Source organism: Mytilus galloprovincialis, chromosome 6 (genome assembly GCF_965363235.1).
Source record: "Mytilus galloprovincialis chromosome 6, xbMytGall1.hap1.1, whole genome shotgun sequence".
NCBI lineage: Eukaryota > Metazoa > Mollusca > Bivalvia > Mytilida > Mytilidae > Mytilus > Mytilus galloprovincialis.
Genome location: NC_134843.1, coordinates 91085346 through 91102402, shown reverse-complemented (window position 1 = coordinate 91102402; position 17057 = coordinate 91085346). Strand labels below are relative to the sequence as shown.

The window sequence follows — 17057 nt, the reverse complement described above, 5'->3', positions numbered from 1 at the left end:
TGTGATAGATTTCTGTGATTCTTGTTAAACAAAAATCAGACTTTCAATATAAACTAAATCATGACCTGTGAAGTAGATGAGACATTGCACCTTTTGAAATCTCGTTTTAGCTACTTCTATGTTTTTATTCTAGATCACACTAAACCGTTCAGCTGGACAGGAACAGGACAGCAGTTATTTTCTACTAGTGCAGGTGATGGCAATGAAGAATGGACAGAAGAGGCAGGTGATAGTGGCTACACCTATGATCCTCAATATGAACCAATTATAGATCTACCTGATCTGGTTGATACTAAAACAGGTACAAATTTTAATACAACAAACTACTTGGGTTATTACTGGGACACAATTTTCTTATCATTTCATTAATATGCCTTGATGTCGCTACTTGTATTGTAATAAACGAATAAAACTCGATACTTTGCGTTGTGTTACTTTTTATGCTCAAACTCTATATCGAAGGCGCCCATACAAAGGTACAAAAGTAACGTCATAAACATACGACGTAAATACGGGAAACATAACGTTAACATTTGCATTATATTCTCAACATACTGGGGGGCCGCAAAAGTATATCTTTGTATAAAATTCAACGAAAAAATATGATTTAAAATATGATTGGCAGTTACTGTCACTATGATAAAATTAAAAATTAACAGTCTCTATAACGATTTGAAAATCGGACACACAATTAATGTCTTCTAAGAATTTGTCCAAGATTTAATGTTCTCCTTTGCACGCATAGCTGCCTTTCGCAGAGGCACAGTTCTTCTGGTATCAACTTCATTCGTCTAATCTGCTGTATTTGGTAGTTCCTCTTCGTTGATCTCTAGCGGATAAAGTTTGTCGATCCGGGAAAATTGCTTTTTTCCATCGAGTTCGTGGTTTTTCTTCACGAACTTGCCCAATAACTCCGAAACGGATGTTGATTGTGTTGTCTCTACCCTTTTTATGTAACTCTCTAACGTTATCAGTTCTCTGTTTTGTAATTACTTTTGTTGGTAAGGTATCGTGATCATGTTTCCAGGGCAACTTTGGTACGTATCTATTTTCATGAAATTCTACTGAAGTGTTTTGGTACATATTTTCTTCATCATGTTGTGTATCGACTTCTCCTAGTGACTCTACTTTAAACTCTTTCGGTTTCTGATTTGCCAAAATGCTGGCCATTCCTACTGCTCCCGATTTACGATTCACATCTGGTGATGTCGGACCAGACAATAGGTAACCAAGTTTAGATTTAACAGCTGTCGGACCTTTTCCTCTAATAACGGTATCTTCTATAAAATCCCAGTAAAAATCAGCACCTATCAGTAAAGATATACTACTAAAATTGTTGTCGTTCGTGATCGGGTGTGCTAATCTTAATCCTTCTAGATGTTTGCAATCTGTTTTATTTGCACTATAATTTGTGATCGGACTTGCTATAGTAGGAACTACTAAAACTTCAATGGGTATTTTCTCTCCTTCTATTGGTTCAACATATATAATTGCTTTCGGTAAGTGTTGAACTTTAGTGCTTGTATTTCCAAATGTCGAAAGATTAATTACTTCGGTACCTTCTGTCTTAATATCTAGTGTTGAAGCTAATTCCTCGGTAACGAAAGAACGCTGTGCTCCTTCATCGAACAATATATTCATATTCATTCCTTAATGTTCACTCCAAACGGGTGCTATGGCGGTTTTCAGTAATACGCTAGAACGGGATTGCATCGTGGACGAATAAAAACTTGTGGCAGTGGCAACAATTTCATTGTTGACTACGGCGTTAACTGACGTATCATATCTACTTACATTAGCGGTTTTATCAAAGTACGATCTGCCGGTATTTTGGGTACATATACTAGTATGGTGATTCTTGTTACAGAATCTGCAACGAAATTGAGATCTACATTCACATGCGCGGTGCGATCCCAAGCAATTAAAGCATAAGTGCTTGTGTTTAATAATTGTTATCCGGTGTTCATAATCTGGAAGTTTTAAGCATTTTGCGGGGTCGTGCATATCGTTGCAATAAATACAAGGTTTCTGACGAATGTTTGTGCTTTGGCAGTAATCTAATCTATCTTGTGTTCGCGGGTGATCTCTCGTATCGGCGCATGTCAATAATGACGCTATAGACGGTAAATGTTCATTTACTTCATCGGTTTCAAATCAAACTTGTATTTGCGTGTAGTCTCTATTATTGGCGATAGTCAAAAATGACGCTGTAGACGGTAAGGTGTCAATAAATACATCGGTGCGTTTCTCTCCGGCTTCTAAAATTGTGATTTCTTTCAATATTCCATATCTTAATCCTTTTACTTCCCAATTATCGGTTCCGTTTTCTCTAGCTAAGTTTTGTCTTACAGCTGACGGTAGCTTATTCAAGATGATTGGGATGAGCAGTGCCCCATATGAATCTCCCGATCTGCCTAACGATTCTAGTCCTCTTATATATGCTTCTTGTTTGTCGTAATAATTACGGAGGCTGATAAGGTTGTTTTGCGGTGCGGGAATGTCTAACAGGGCTTGCATGTAGGCATTTGTGATTTTGTGTGGCTGACCAAAACGTTCTCTTAACAATTTTATAGCTTCCGTATACTTATTATTTGTGAGCGGTAGTCCATCAATACATCGAGCGGCTTCAAATGTGTGAATTTCTGTATGTCGGTAAGTGTGGGATTATAGTGTACAGATGATTCGAACGAGTCCCAAAAAGTTTGCCACATGAGTGTTTCTCCTGTAAATGTAGGTAAGGTGAGTTTCGGAAGTTGTTGATTTTGCGTAACGTTGGGCGGAACATGGTACATTTGTTGTTGAACAGAGCTATATGTGTTTTCTACTGAACTATGCTGATTCGTGTTTTCCGTTGATTGATTGGGCCAGTTGGTAATATTCGAAGTTGGTGAATTTGAGTATTTTTTACGTATGTGTCTAATTTTAGTATTCAGAAAGAATTTATACTCATCTGTCTGTAGAATTTCATCCTCAACATCCTCATCCTTTGTTAAATTAAGAATTTCTTCATTCAAAGCACTAATAATCTTCTGTTTTTGCGAAAGTGTTTCTAATAATTCTGTACTTTCTTTTATCTCCAAATCCTGCTCTTCTTCCGTTTTTCTCAAAAGTCTTGTTACAGCACTTTTATGGCCTGCTCTCACCGCTTTCAGTTTACTTTCCATGGCGTCACGGCACCAAAATGTATTGTAATAAACGAATAAAACTCGATACTTTGCGTTGTGTTACTTTTTATGCTCAAACTCTATATCGACGACGCCCATACAAAGGTACAAAAGTAACGTCATAAACATACGACGTAAATACGGGAAACATAACGTTAACATTTGCATTATATTCTCAACACTACTAGTGTCCCAATCTCCGTACAGCGCTCGTTTCCTTTCCGTATACTTAGTACACTACAATACATATTTAGTGTAGTGATACGAAGTAAGAACGGAACGGATGTGAGCTCTGCGCCGGAGATTGCTAGTGTCCCAGCAGTAGAAATTGACAGTGGGCAAGATGTTGTCTCTGATTGTTGTTTCTGTTTCATACATATTCCTCTGCCAGCTGGTGAATGCTAACCATTGTTCTGAATCAGATCCTGCGGCTTTTAGGTCAATTTAGGTGTGTCAAACTGTAACATGTGCAATACTGGTTGAGCCAGACTTGGATGGAAGGTTCTGTCATGAATCTGAAGAGCTTTGGTTAGGTCTGCTTCAAATGGTTTAAGGTAGTTTTCTGTCGCATCAAAGTGAAACTTTATACACATTTTTATTATGAATTGAACTGTTTAATAAATACATGTATGGCATATTTAGTTTTTTATCCAGTTTTCATGGTTTGCTTAACATGGAAATGAAGTAGGTTTAACATGCCTGGAGCATTGCTGATGAGTCATTTATAGTTGAGATGCACTTCTAGTGCACAATAATTGGAACTTTAATTTTATTAGTTATTGTTTCAGTTGATTTGTTGTGACATCAACTTAAAACCTGGTACCCATATTTAATGCCAAGTGAACTATTAAATATATATTCCAAATTAGTGTTTTCAACTTTATAATGAATTAACTCAACATTTCATGATTTTTCTCAACAGGGGAAGAAGACTTTGAAGAGATGTTCCGTCAAAGAGCTAAGCTGTTCAGATTTGATAAAGAGGCCAATCAATGGAAGGAAAAGGGACTTGGAAAAATGAAAATCTTAAGACATCTGGTCAACAGTGAGTATTTTAATTTGTATTGTAATCTTTCTATTAACAAACAATAATTTTGGTTTTGTTAAGACTAGTACTTAATACTAGTCTAAACAAAACCAAAATTATTGTTTGCATTTATTATTGGGATGTTTAAAGAATGAGCAAAAATGTGTGATTAATTAATGCAATATCAGTAAAATCTGCATACAGGTATATGAAGCAGATATCAGAATGAAAGTTCTTATTAATGCAATATTCACCCAGTATATATTTACATGAATAAAAACTTCTCACTAATTTCTGAATTACAGTAAAATTTGTTCAAAATATAATCTGAAAATATTTTTAATTTGGCTTGTATACTGTGGATTCATTTTTTTTTTCATTGTTATACATTTTTGTGGATTGCTGCATCCTCATTGATATTTGATTTCCTGGTTTTGCCAATCTCTGTGTACACAGATCTACATAGCCTACTGAAAATATATTATTCTTTGAACATTGGACTTTGTGGTTCAACTGTACCCACTAAACCCACGAAAATTTGTATCCAACAAATAATAACAAATCCACAGTAATTGTTTTAACATGAGGTTTATGTTTCAGACATACAATCATTACATACTACTATTGTTTGTTTCAGACGTACAATCATTACATACTACTATTGTTTGTTTCAGACGTACAATCATTACATACTACTATTGTTTGTTTCAGACGTACAATCATTACATACTACTATTGTTTGTTTCAGACGTACAATCATTACATACTACTATTGTTTGTTTCAGACGTACAATCATTACATACTACTATTGTTTGTTTCAGACGTACAATCATTACATACTACTATTGTTTGTTTCAGACGTACAATCATTACATACTTCTATTGTTTGTTTCAGATATACAATCATTACATACTACTATTATTTGTTAAAGGTCGATACAGACTTATACTTAGAAGAGAACAAGTTTTAAAGTTAGCATGTAACCAATGGTTGACAGCAGAGATATCATTCAAACCTTTACCAACATCAGAAACATCATGGTGCTGGGTTGGACAAGATTTTAGTGACAATGAACTAGTCATTGAACAATTAGCAATTAAATTTAAGGTTAGAAATCATTGTAAATTTAATATGTTTTTTTCTGTATACTATTAAAGTGGTACAAAGACATTACATACAAAATATAGAAAGGAATAGCTTGACATATCAATTCAGATAACACACATGCAACTGTCGAAACTGATAAGCAAATTTGTATATTGTGCATTCACTGCTTTCCATTGCTATTCTAGATTATAAGCCGACTCTGTGGGACCCTCATCGGTAAACAAGGTTGTTTAAAAAAACTCTCTTGTTGTCCTTAATATGTTTCTAGATTTCATTTAATTTTATAAAATGATTTGAATATAATTTTACAATTATCATAAGGATGATGCAATATTTATTGATTCATGTTAGTTGCTTAACATCCAGTGGCATATATTTAATGCATGTTCAGGACGAGAACAAATTCACAATAAATACAAAAGGAAGGTCCTTGAATAGAAGCCCTTTGGGATATAGGTCAGAGAAATTTTAGACTGCCACTGGAAAATGAGGGTATATTGGATAGGGACAGAAATTTCACCTTGCAAAAGGCCACCTACCAACCCCTCAAAGAGTTGTTGTAAGGGTTCTTTACATGCAAAGAGCATACAACTCACTATAAATAAGGCATTGGATTTAATGTCCATTTCTAACGTGTCTGCAACTTATACATCCAGGACAGCCAAATTGACCTCCCTTTTTGGCAAGAGTTTTGCTGTCAGTCAGAAGACCTAATTGATCATATTCATATTCCCTAATCATCCTTGGGGAGATTAATTCATCCTTAAACCTTGGATGGATTTAAGGAACAAAAGGATGTAATTTTAGAGCAAATACTAAAATAATTATTGGGAAATATTTAAAAGTAAACAGTATATTAGTCATTTGTTAATGATTTTTCAGACAATAGAGCTGGCTCAACAGTTTAAACAAGTCATTGATACTTGTCAGAACGAAATCAGAAAGCAGAATTCAACAGCTACAGAGAAGGGAGGTAAATATTGAAATAAAGTATCAAAACTCATGGACAAATCTATTTTTAGTTATACCATTAGAATAACCACTAATTCAGACAAATGTTGAAATGTTTTCCCTGAATGATTGTTTAAATGACGAGACAAACAAATCATGTACAAGTTAGAAAGGGATTTGTATTGCGGATAAACACTGTGTATCAGTGTATAGCGGATATAGGTACTAACCAAGCGGAAGTGAGCGATTTTGATCTTACACGGTAACGAAAATCTTTGTTTTGTTCACAAAAATCAATGTGTACTTCAATATTAACATAATTGCTGTTTTCAGAAATGATTTGGTCGTAGGTTGATGATTAGAGATGTCTCCTCATTTTCCCAAAACAAGAACGATAACTAAAAACATGTGCAAATACTTGTCAAAGAAGTTGGGCCTCGTCTCATCCGATATAATTCTATATTCATTGCAACTCTTTTTCTGATAGAAGGCCACTGTGTGTGTGTAATAAGTATAGCTGTTTCAATAATTGGCATTGCAATCTTTCATACATATGTTATTTTTCGATATTTTATCCCGAAAGAAGCGTTGTATACAGTGTTTAGCTGACCACATAAATCCTTATGTACGGTGCATAGTTAAGCTGTTGTGCACCGTACACAAAAACTTTATTTTCATACTCGTTTATTACCCAAAAAGTTTCAAGTAATGAGTAATCACAGGTAGGTTTATGATTGGTAACTATTACTTTTGCCCTGTACTAGCTTTCTTTCAGATAAAACATGTAAATGTTTTAACAACTTTATCAAAATTGAAAGTTGGTGTTGACATTCACAACTATTTGCGCATGTACAATTTATTTGTTCTTATTAGAATATCAAAGTTGTTTTATGAATAGGAAGAAAGTCAATGCGAAAATTATTTGGGAGCAGGAATTTCAAATTTTGAGAAATGTACATTAAATATTGATAAAGCAAAACAAAGATTTTCGTTACCATGTAAGGTCAAAATCTATCATGCCCGCTTGGTTAGTACCTATATCCAGTGTACTGATGATACACGGTGATAAAGAGCTGTACAGTTCATAGTTTGTAGATGGAAGGTTGTTTATGCCACACCGTCTGTAGTAGTGCTGCATATTGTTTTTGTATCTCTCTGTTTTTCCTTCCCATATTAGATTAAAGATGATCATTAGGTAGTTTTGCATGAGGTAGTGGCTACATTAACCTTAGAGTTAGTACACATGCATATTATGATTTGAAGTAAGAATCAATGCCTAGCTAGGGTTTTGATTAAAAAAAAATATTCGCTAAACATTATTTAAGCTGGTCGTGGTGGGCTGTGATATTTACAAATATTCTTGTCTTTTATAAATCAGGTTTATGTCTGACCTTTTCCGTAATGAATTCAGAAATCATGTGAACCCTCAAAAAGAAGTATATACAATCTCAACATGATTTGATGTATTCCTTATGAATCACTTTACCTGAGACTTCATTTCCATGGTTCAGTGATTCTTATAACTTATATTTATTACATGTACAGATGCAGATATAAAAACCCCAACAGTGGTGGCACGGCCAGAAGAGTCGAGAACTGTAGTAGCACAACCGGAAGAGTCCAGAAACGTGGTTACACAGCCAGAAGATGCAATGAAGAATGTTATTGAAGAACAAGCTAAAGTAGAAGAAGATGAAGAAGAAGACGATGATGATTATACAACGGATGAAGACGAAGAAGAAATACTTTTTGACAAAAGAATAAAATTCTTCAGCAAAGAAGAAGATTGGAAGGTAAATTACAGTGATAATATCTCGGAATTATTTTCCATAAACTCATTAAAATTAAAGGGAACTGTGAATTACTTTGGTGTCCATGTTTTTGTAGGTGTCCACAACTGTTTCTAAGGTACTGAATGACCTATATCAGGGTTATTTTGTCTGCAAGTTGACCTTGGAAGAAGCTGGCCAGACCCACATTTTGCAGTTCATTGGCTTCTTATTTTTGAGTCGATCAGTTTGATATAAAAAGAGATTTTCAATAATGTTTGGGTTTAAAGATGAATCTAACAACTTACCATTACAGATATTTAGTCTTCCTGCTCACTGTTTCTCTTGGTTTCTATTTATATCACTTTAACATGTTTTATTCCTGAAATGCATATACGATTTTTGAATGGCTTTCATCAGTCAATCCATCCTTGATAGAAACTGTTGATATGGGAATTTTAAGGGGGTAGACCTTGGTTCAGGGAGATATCTCTTTAAATCAGTTATGAATTTGAAAAAGTCGGGTTTCATCAATGTATTTTAAGCATTTACATGCAAGATTGAAAATAATCTATGTATTCTAGAAGTTTATAGAATATATTTATGAAAACAGTTGACACAAACATACTGGTGATCTTAAGAGTTATTTTCCTTTACCTATAGTAGGTCTACCTCCTTAAAACTTTGTAGTTAGCTGTATTATTGTCTTCATTATTTTGTTCTACTATAAATGTTGTAAGATGATTTTCATTTTATATATTTGTAGGCTGTCGGACTAGGAACAATAAAGGTTATTTATGATGAAGATGTCAATGGTAACAGGATAATGGTAGAATTAGACAACAAAAACGTCGTTTGTAATCATTTAGTAAGCAAGGAACTAAATATGTCTATGTAAGTACGCTTCTGTAACTTGAATAGTTTGAATGAAGGCAATTTTTCACATATCATGCAATAACTTCAGTATTAAATTGAGAATGGAAATGGTGAATGTGTCAAAGAGACAACAACCTGGCCAAAGAGCAGAAACAGACGATTCCCTTTAAGCTTCATTTTATTGTTCGGATTGTTTTCTTTCAATGTATTAGTTTTCTCTTTCACTATTTCAGAGACTTAAATTGTCAGAATTATAATATAAGTGGTTCACATTTATACCATAATTTAAGTTAGTTGAGATTAACTGACAACTTTACATAATTGCTGGAATTGGTGATCGTAACACTACTTTTTATTTATTTTTTCCTTTTGATATGCCATTAAAGAGTTATATAACTTTTTCTTTCATTTAAAGAAAAGGCCTTTTTAATGTTTGAACTAGCTAAATAGAAATAAGAAAATGTGGTATGAGTACCAATGAGACAACTCTCCAGTTTGTATAAAGTAAACCATTATAGGTAAAGTATGGCCTTCATCACAGAACCTTCTTGGCTCACACCTAAGAGCAAGCTTTAAAGTATGTTTTGTTCAAATTACTACAAAGTTAACCCTTTTCTAAGGATTTGTGAATTAAGATTCCTGATTTCCATAATCCTGGTTTGTCATTCCATACTTAACACTGTTGTTAGATGTGTGAATTCAGACTCCTGATTTTAAAAATTCTGTTTTGTCATTTCAGAATTGTAGGACTTTTAAAAGTCACTATTGACCTATGCCTAAGTTTATGTTTGTTTTTCATTACAGAGATAAAAAGGACTGTTATTGGTCTCCAATAGATTTCTCCACAGATGAACCTGTAAGAAGACACTTCAGATCTCAGTTTAGTTCAGAGCAGGCTGCTCAAGAATTCCAAAAAGTATTTGAGGAGGTCAGTTACTTCATTTCTTCATCACATTTTTCTCTGGTTCAAGTAAACAGAGCACCATCTTATTTAGTCAGCAGTTTGACAGTTATGAGATGTAAATTTTGCACATTTTGTGGATCTGTCAAACACCTTCTTTCTGTTTGCCAATATTTTGATTTTAAAAAATGGGAACGAAACAAATGCTTTTGTTAGGAACTTTAGAACAGAATAATTGAATTACTTCAAATTTGGCCAAGAGATGGATAGTGTAACTTATGAGTGCTTTCCAGATATGTCAGACAAATACTTCCTGCTTTTTGATACTTTGAATTACAACATGTACAAATGTAGGCTTAGAATGACAACATGTGCAATGTTGCTTATACATATATAGAGCTTGTACTTAATTAAATTTAATGAAAATCTCAATTTGAAGGCAAAACACATTTCTGCTGTTCTACTCTCTAGGTTAAAATAGCAGAACTAGGATTAAATAGAATTGTGTGTATCTGAATGTCGATTTGTAAAATGTTATTGAAGTGAGAAATCATGAACCCATACCATTAACCTCCCATATAAAAAAAATGACAATAAAAAAAAACAAAGAAAAACAACATATAAGGTCACACAAGGATCACACAATTTTTGTATATATTTATTTGTGTCAATCATTTTGATATCCTTGTCTTTTCAATTTGTATTATTTGTATCATTTATATTTTATTTTTTCCCAGGGACGCCAGTTAGCACAGGAATCAGAAATTTCAGAAAGAGATATAGCGACTTTCCCACATGAGATAAAGTTTTCACATGCTCATGGTGGCTCTAGTCAATGAAGATTACAATAGACAATAACTTTCTCACATCAGATAACATTTCCACATGCTCATGGTGGCTCCAGTCAATGAGGATTACAATAGACAATAACTTTCCCACATGAGATAAAATTTCCACATGCTCACGGTGGCTCTAGTCAATGAAGATTACAATAGACAATAACTTTCTCACATCAGATAACATTTCCACATGCTCATGGTGGCTCCAGTCAATGAGGATTACAATAGACAATAACTTTCCCACATGAGATAACATTTCCACATGCTCATGGTGGCTCCAGTCAATGAGGATTACAATAGACAATAACTTTCCCACATGAGATAACATTTCCACATGCTCATGGTGGCTCCAGTCAATGAGGATTACAATAGACAATAACTTTCCCACATGAGATAACATTTCCACATGCTCATGGTGGCTCTAGTCAATGAGGATTACAATAGACAATGACTTTGTTATGGATAAATGTAGCTTTCTGTAATTCTGATATTAAATGTGAAATGCTAGTTCTGTTTAATGTATTGATTAATTAATGTAATGATAATTCTGTTAAGAATGACAGGCATATAAATGTAATGATGATTATCTAAAAATGTCAGGAATTTGTGTAACTGTTAAATTATGTTATTGTTTCAAAATTTAAATTATGATATGATTTCTTCTTACCTAATGGTATAAGGGTAATGTTTATGAATTCAAACTGCATGTAGTGTAGAGTATTTATCAAGTCAATGTTAAGTCTTCAATATCATTAGTTTTACTTTGATCACAAGGACAACAGCAAATTATATAAGGATTTTTATTAACATTTGTCTAATGTTCAAAATAGTATTGGTTCTTTTTGCTGTAAATGTTTGTTTGTCAAAAGAATAGCATCAATAGAAATACAAATATTATGGTCCTACTTTACAATCTTATTAGAAAAACCCTTTAATTTCCCTTTAATACGCCCCTACCTTTCAGTCCTCTTCATTCAAAAATATTCAAAGGAAAACACTATTGAGATGGTTTATTTACAGGGAACCTGAGACAGATAGTCATTTATATGTGTTGTCTATATTTAAAGTGCTGTATTCATTAAGATTTTAACACATTTGAATTACAAAAGTTGTAGCTTCATTCCCAATATTAAATTCTATATTGTCCAAAAGTTTTTTACTTGGGGCCCATTTAATCTATAAAAAAAATCAATCAACAGTTTAGACAATGGTACTATTTGTATTTACAGAACTTAATGAGAACAATATTGTAAACACTTAATCTAGTTTTGTAGTTATTTACATGTTAATGTTGTCAAACACAATTATTACAGATGACATTGTCAGTGTCAGATGTCTGAAAAAGAGAGGCTTAAAATGATGCATAATGACAACCTTTATAACGTTGAAAATAAAACTGCAGTTATTTAAATTCTTGGTTAAAAAATATAAAAGGCTAAAAACAAGACACATGAAAATGTTAAATTTTTGTTTTTTAAACAAAAGTTTGAAGTTAATATCTTCTTTCATTTCAATTTCTCTTTTCTTTCTAATATCTTTATCATCATGATCATATTGTATACTTTTGCTATTTCTTTAATATCAGGAACTTGAGGAAATCTTAACTGCTCATGGAGAGAAGTAATCATGGATTGTTAAACTTAATCTATAAACAATTAGTGCTGTATTAAATTATTTCACAGTGATGGTGTTATATTTTATTGAGTTGTAATGCCACTACTTTAGCTGAATGATGTTTACACTGTAATAATCTAAAAAGAGAGCATGACTTGCTGATGTTCTGTTAATCAAATTTTAGCTAAACTGTACCAAAATGTCCTTGCGAACATTTCTCAATTTTTGGCAACCATTTTGTTCCTGAAAATCCTTGTATGTATTTTTTTGCCTTAATTGACGATTTTAAAACTTATTTTCTAGTTTTCCCGTATCATCTCAAAACCTTCAATACTTAAATTCATCGCTATTTTAGATATCTTCCTTTGATCTTACGGACTGATATTCCTTTCTCAGCACAGTAGAATGATTTGGAAAATTATCACTGGAAACTAAAGGGCGCTCTTGCCGTTGTCAATTGTCATAGGTAAAATAGCAATAAATTATCATTGGTCATCTCAACTCAATTGCTGTTTTCAATTTTGCCAGACAGACTTAAGCGAGAAAATGGATCTTGTTAAGATGACCAACAATAATCTATAATTACTGTGATTTTAGGAAAAGATACATACAGATATATATTAATCAGAAATCTGAATTTGAGGTCTTATTGGGATACTTACAAAGTACAGTAGATATGGTTTTGACAGGTGAACAAGTCAAACTCTTCAAAGTCTCTTGTTGTTTCACTGATCAGGGAATTTTCAGTAACATAATGTAGTTGTGAATGATTTTGATACTTCAACCAGGTACAAAGTTATGTTGAGCTTTGCATTAATATTTGTCAGGGAATTATTTTAGATCAGTCCTGATGCAGTGCATATTTGGAAATAATTTGGACTTACCCAGTACCTACTAAGTTAGAAACTTTTCTGTTGCGTAATTTTCATTTTTTTGTCTTAATATAAAGGCATTGAAAACAGAATGATTTTATATTTAACATGGCCTCAATCTTTACCATCTCCTTTCACTCACTGAATAACAATTGTCTCCGCAGTTGACAGATTTCTTAAATATGCTCATGGTATTCTAGTTTTAAGATGGTAAAATAATTTCTTCAAATGATAGGCAAGATTTTGTTTTATCACTAAACAATTATTGTCTCGCTTGACGGAGTCAAAAAGCATGAAAGAGTTATGCTGTTCCCTGCGGCGTCAACAATGTAAAAGTTTGTCATTAGGTCTAATGTATGGTGAACATCAAGTTGCAGGTCAATGATATTTGGTATGCAGTTGTATTAGCCTTGGCACATCTCATTGCCATGGAGATACTTTGGCCCTGCTCCCTCAGTCATGGTCTATTGACTTTGAAGCTATGGTCTATTTTACATGTATCAGTTTGTGATTAGGTCAGTTTATGGGGAACCATTAGTGGTAGGTGAATGATATTTGTGTGAGCAAGTCACTTATGATTCCGGAATTTATTCATGTGTAACCGGTAATTTTCTATTTTTATTGTAACCGGAACCACCGTTTTGATGACGTATTAATATGCACTTATGATAACGCTGGAATGAATGAAAGAAACATCTTAAAATAAGCCTTTTTATACCATCTACAGGTAAATTATTATTGTATTAATTATTTCCTGGCCTTTATATTATTATAAATTGCTTTTATTGTTTGTGTAAAGTCTTCAACACATATATAAACATGATAAACACATCAAAACAAACAATATTCATACGGCAAACCATTGCCGACGTATTTCCATATTTTTGTATCATTATCGGTGTATACAGCAGCACTATGAATTAATAATACTGACAAACATATCATATTATATCTTCTGTAATTATGTGACACATAATTTATGTCACTTAGAATACTATAATTTAGGTTAGTTGTTTTTGTTGCATAAACATTGTATTTTTCATTGTTAAATAATTGTTTTGGTATATTAATCACATGCATCTATAATGATGGAACAATAACCATCCGTGTTCACTTCTGTAAAGTTTAATTAACATTTATTTTGTACACAAACGAGAGCTATTTGCTATAAAAACTATGGAAAGCCTGTTTAACATTAATGTGTCTTGTTATGGAACGCAGGTTTAACAATATTTTGTAATTCTATTTAAATGAGTGTTTTGATTAAGTAAACTTCATTTTGAATATGAAAGAGAGTTAATGAAATGATTTAAGTACTATTTACTGCATATAAACCATACTTTGTCATATTAAATGTATACAAGAGTTATTGGTATTAATACTGAGTAATATTGGCTAAGGCAAGCAAATTATTGTACCTATGTATTTTGCTGATATCATTTACATTATAGTGTACATTATAACTGAAGTTGTGTTCTACATGTAGACAATTGTATTATAAAAACCTTCTTTTTGTGTATTTGCAGGACTACCTGCCACCTTTGTTAACTAGTAAAACAATAAAGATCTTATCATCAAATATGTCACTTTCTATCAGCCTCACTATACACCTGGCTACATTTGGTATGCAGCTGTATTAGCATTGGCATATCTCATTTCCATGGAGATTATTTTGCTCTGCACCCTTAGTCATGGTCTTAACTTTGAAACTTTTGCTTAGTTAACATGTATTAGTTTGTGATTAGGTTGATACTTCAACCAGGTACCAAGTTATGTTGAGCTTTGCATTAATATTTGTCAGGGAATTATTTTAGATCAATCCTGATGCACTGCATATTTAGAAATAATTTGGACTTACCCAGTATCTACTAAGTTTGAAACTTTTCTGTTGCGTAATTTTCATTTTGTTTTTGTCTTAATATAAAGGCATTGAAAACAGAATAACTTTATAATTAACCTTGACTCAATCTTTACCATCTCCTATCACTCACTGAATAACAATTGTCTTCCTAATTGACAGATTTCTTGAATATTCTCATGGTATTCTAGTTTTAAGATGGTAAAATAATTTCTTCAAATAATAGGCAAGATTTTGTTTTATCACTAAACACCTAATTATTGTCTCGCTTGACGGAGTCAAAAAGCGTGACAGAGGTATGCTGCGTCAACAATGTAAAAGTTTGTCCTTAGGTCTAGTGTATGGTGAACATCAAGTTGTAGGTCAATCATATTTGGTATGCAGTTGTATTAGCCTTGGCTCATGTCATTGCCATGTAGATTTTTTGACCCTGCTCCCTCAGTCATGGTCTATTGACTTTGAAACTTTTGTCTATTTTACATGTATCAGTTTGTGATTAGGTCAGTTTATGGGGAACCATTAGTGGTAGGTGAATGATATTTGGTATGCAGCTGTATTAGCATTGGCATATCTCATTTCCATGGAGATTATTTTGCTCTGCACCCTTAGTCATGGTCTTAACTTTGAAACTTTTGCTTAGTTAACATGTATTAGTCTGTGATTAGGTCACTTCAAGGGAAACCATTAGTGGTAGGCAAATGTTAATTGGTATTCAGTTGTACAAGCATTAGTACATTTTAATTACCATGGAGATTATTTGGCCCCATCCCCTCAGTTATGGTCTCGCAACTTTGAAACTTTTGCTTAGTTAACATGTATTAGTCTGTGATTAGGTCACTTCAAGGGAAACCATTAGTGGTAGACAAATGTTAATTGGTATTCAGTTGTACAAGCATTAGTACATTTTTATTACCATGGAGATTATTTGGCCCCATCCCCTCAGTTATGGTCTCGCAACTTTGAAACTTTTGCTTAGTTTACATGTTTTAGTTTGTGATTAGATCAGTTTAAGATGAACTGCTAATTTTTAAGCAAATTTATTGGCATTTGTAGGTATCGTTTCCATTTAGATTATATAGCTCCACTCCTCGTCATGGTTCATTGATTTTGAAACTTTTACATAATTTAAAAATTAATGTTTGTGTTTAGGTGTTTTTAAAGGGGAAAGTCTTATAATAAGTCAATGATATTTGGTATGCAGGTTTATTAGCATTGGCACATCTCATGGAGATTGTTAAGCCATGTTATGGCTCATTGACTGAATATTTGCCTAACTTATGTAACATGTTAAGTATGCTATTTTAATGTCAACATTTAGATAATCAAAATTACAAAAAAGCGAGACATATCTCCATGATAACAGATTATTTCATTTGCCAACAAGAAGTGGAAGTTAATATATGAAGAGAAGTTTAACACAAGTTTTGTTATGATTGGCTCACTCTTGACCATATTACAGCTTTGTGGCCTATTAAACATTATAATTACTATTTTTAAGCTATTTTTGTCCCATGTCAGTAGTTGTATTTAGTCGAATGAAATTTGGGGTTGATGTCACATTTGTAGTTGTCTCAATTGAATTTGTTTCTACTTGGCGACTTTTAACACTTGTCATATATTTATAAGACTTGTTTTGATGTGAAAGATAGCACAATGACCTGTAGTTTATATTTTAGGTTTACTTCTGTTTTTTAGGCTAGTCTCCCTTTGACATTATAAATCTTGTATTGCATTCACAGTGACACTTCATTTTGTGTTTGAGATGCAATAGATACGACTAAGTATATTAAAAAATATGTTGCATGTATGTCCAGGGAATTATACCTTATAGTTACACCACTAAATTGGGCCCAGTCAGAAAGTAGTACAAGAGAGGCGAACGATATCAAAGGGGTATTCAAACATGTAGTAGAAACATAAACTGACAACGCCATGGATAAAAACACAAAAATACAAACAACTGTAGATATCAGTTATCGCAGGTGCTCAGGAAGCGTAAACAGATTCTGCTTCACATGTTGACTCATCGTGTTGCTCCTGTAAGTACTAAATCAGTAATAAGTCTAATTTGTTGGGT

The 17057-nt window shown here is 33.0% G+C and overlaps 1 protein-coding gene across 4 annotated transcripts in view; it reads left to right on the top strand.

The window, feature by feature from the left end:
• The window catches only part of LOC143080689 (uncharacterized), a 42517-nt gene that overhangs the window by 13432 nt on the left and 12028 nt on the right, over positions 1–17057 (top strand). Inside the window, exons 5-13 of one of the 4 annotated variants that reach the window (XM_076256678.1) lie at positions 134–301; positions 4087–4209; positions 5125–5300; positions 6183–6273; positions 7797–8044; positions 8787–8914; positions 9701–9824; positions 10535–10567; positions 10878–12321. In XM_076256678.1, coding sequence (XP_076112793.1) covers positions 134–301; positions 4087–4209; positions 5125–5300; positions 6183–6273; positions 7797–8044; positions 8787–8914; positions 9701–9824; positions 10535–10567; positions 10878–10889 — 1103 coding nt within the window. In that variant the 3' untranslated portion in view covers positions 10890–12321. Of the gene's footprint in view, positions 1–133; positions 302–4086; positions 4210–5124; positions 5301–6182; positions 6274–7796; positions 8045–8786; positions 8915–9700; positions 9825–10534; positions 12322–17057 lie in introns of those variants that run through there. The other 3 variants (XM_076256677.1, XM_076256675.1, XM_076256676.1) reach the window with 3 other exon arrangements.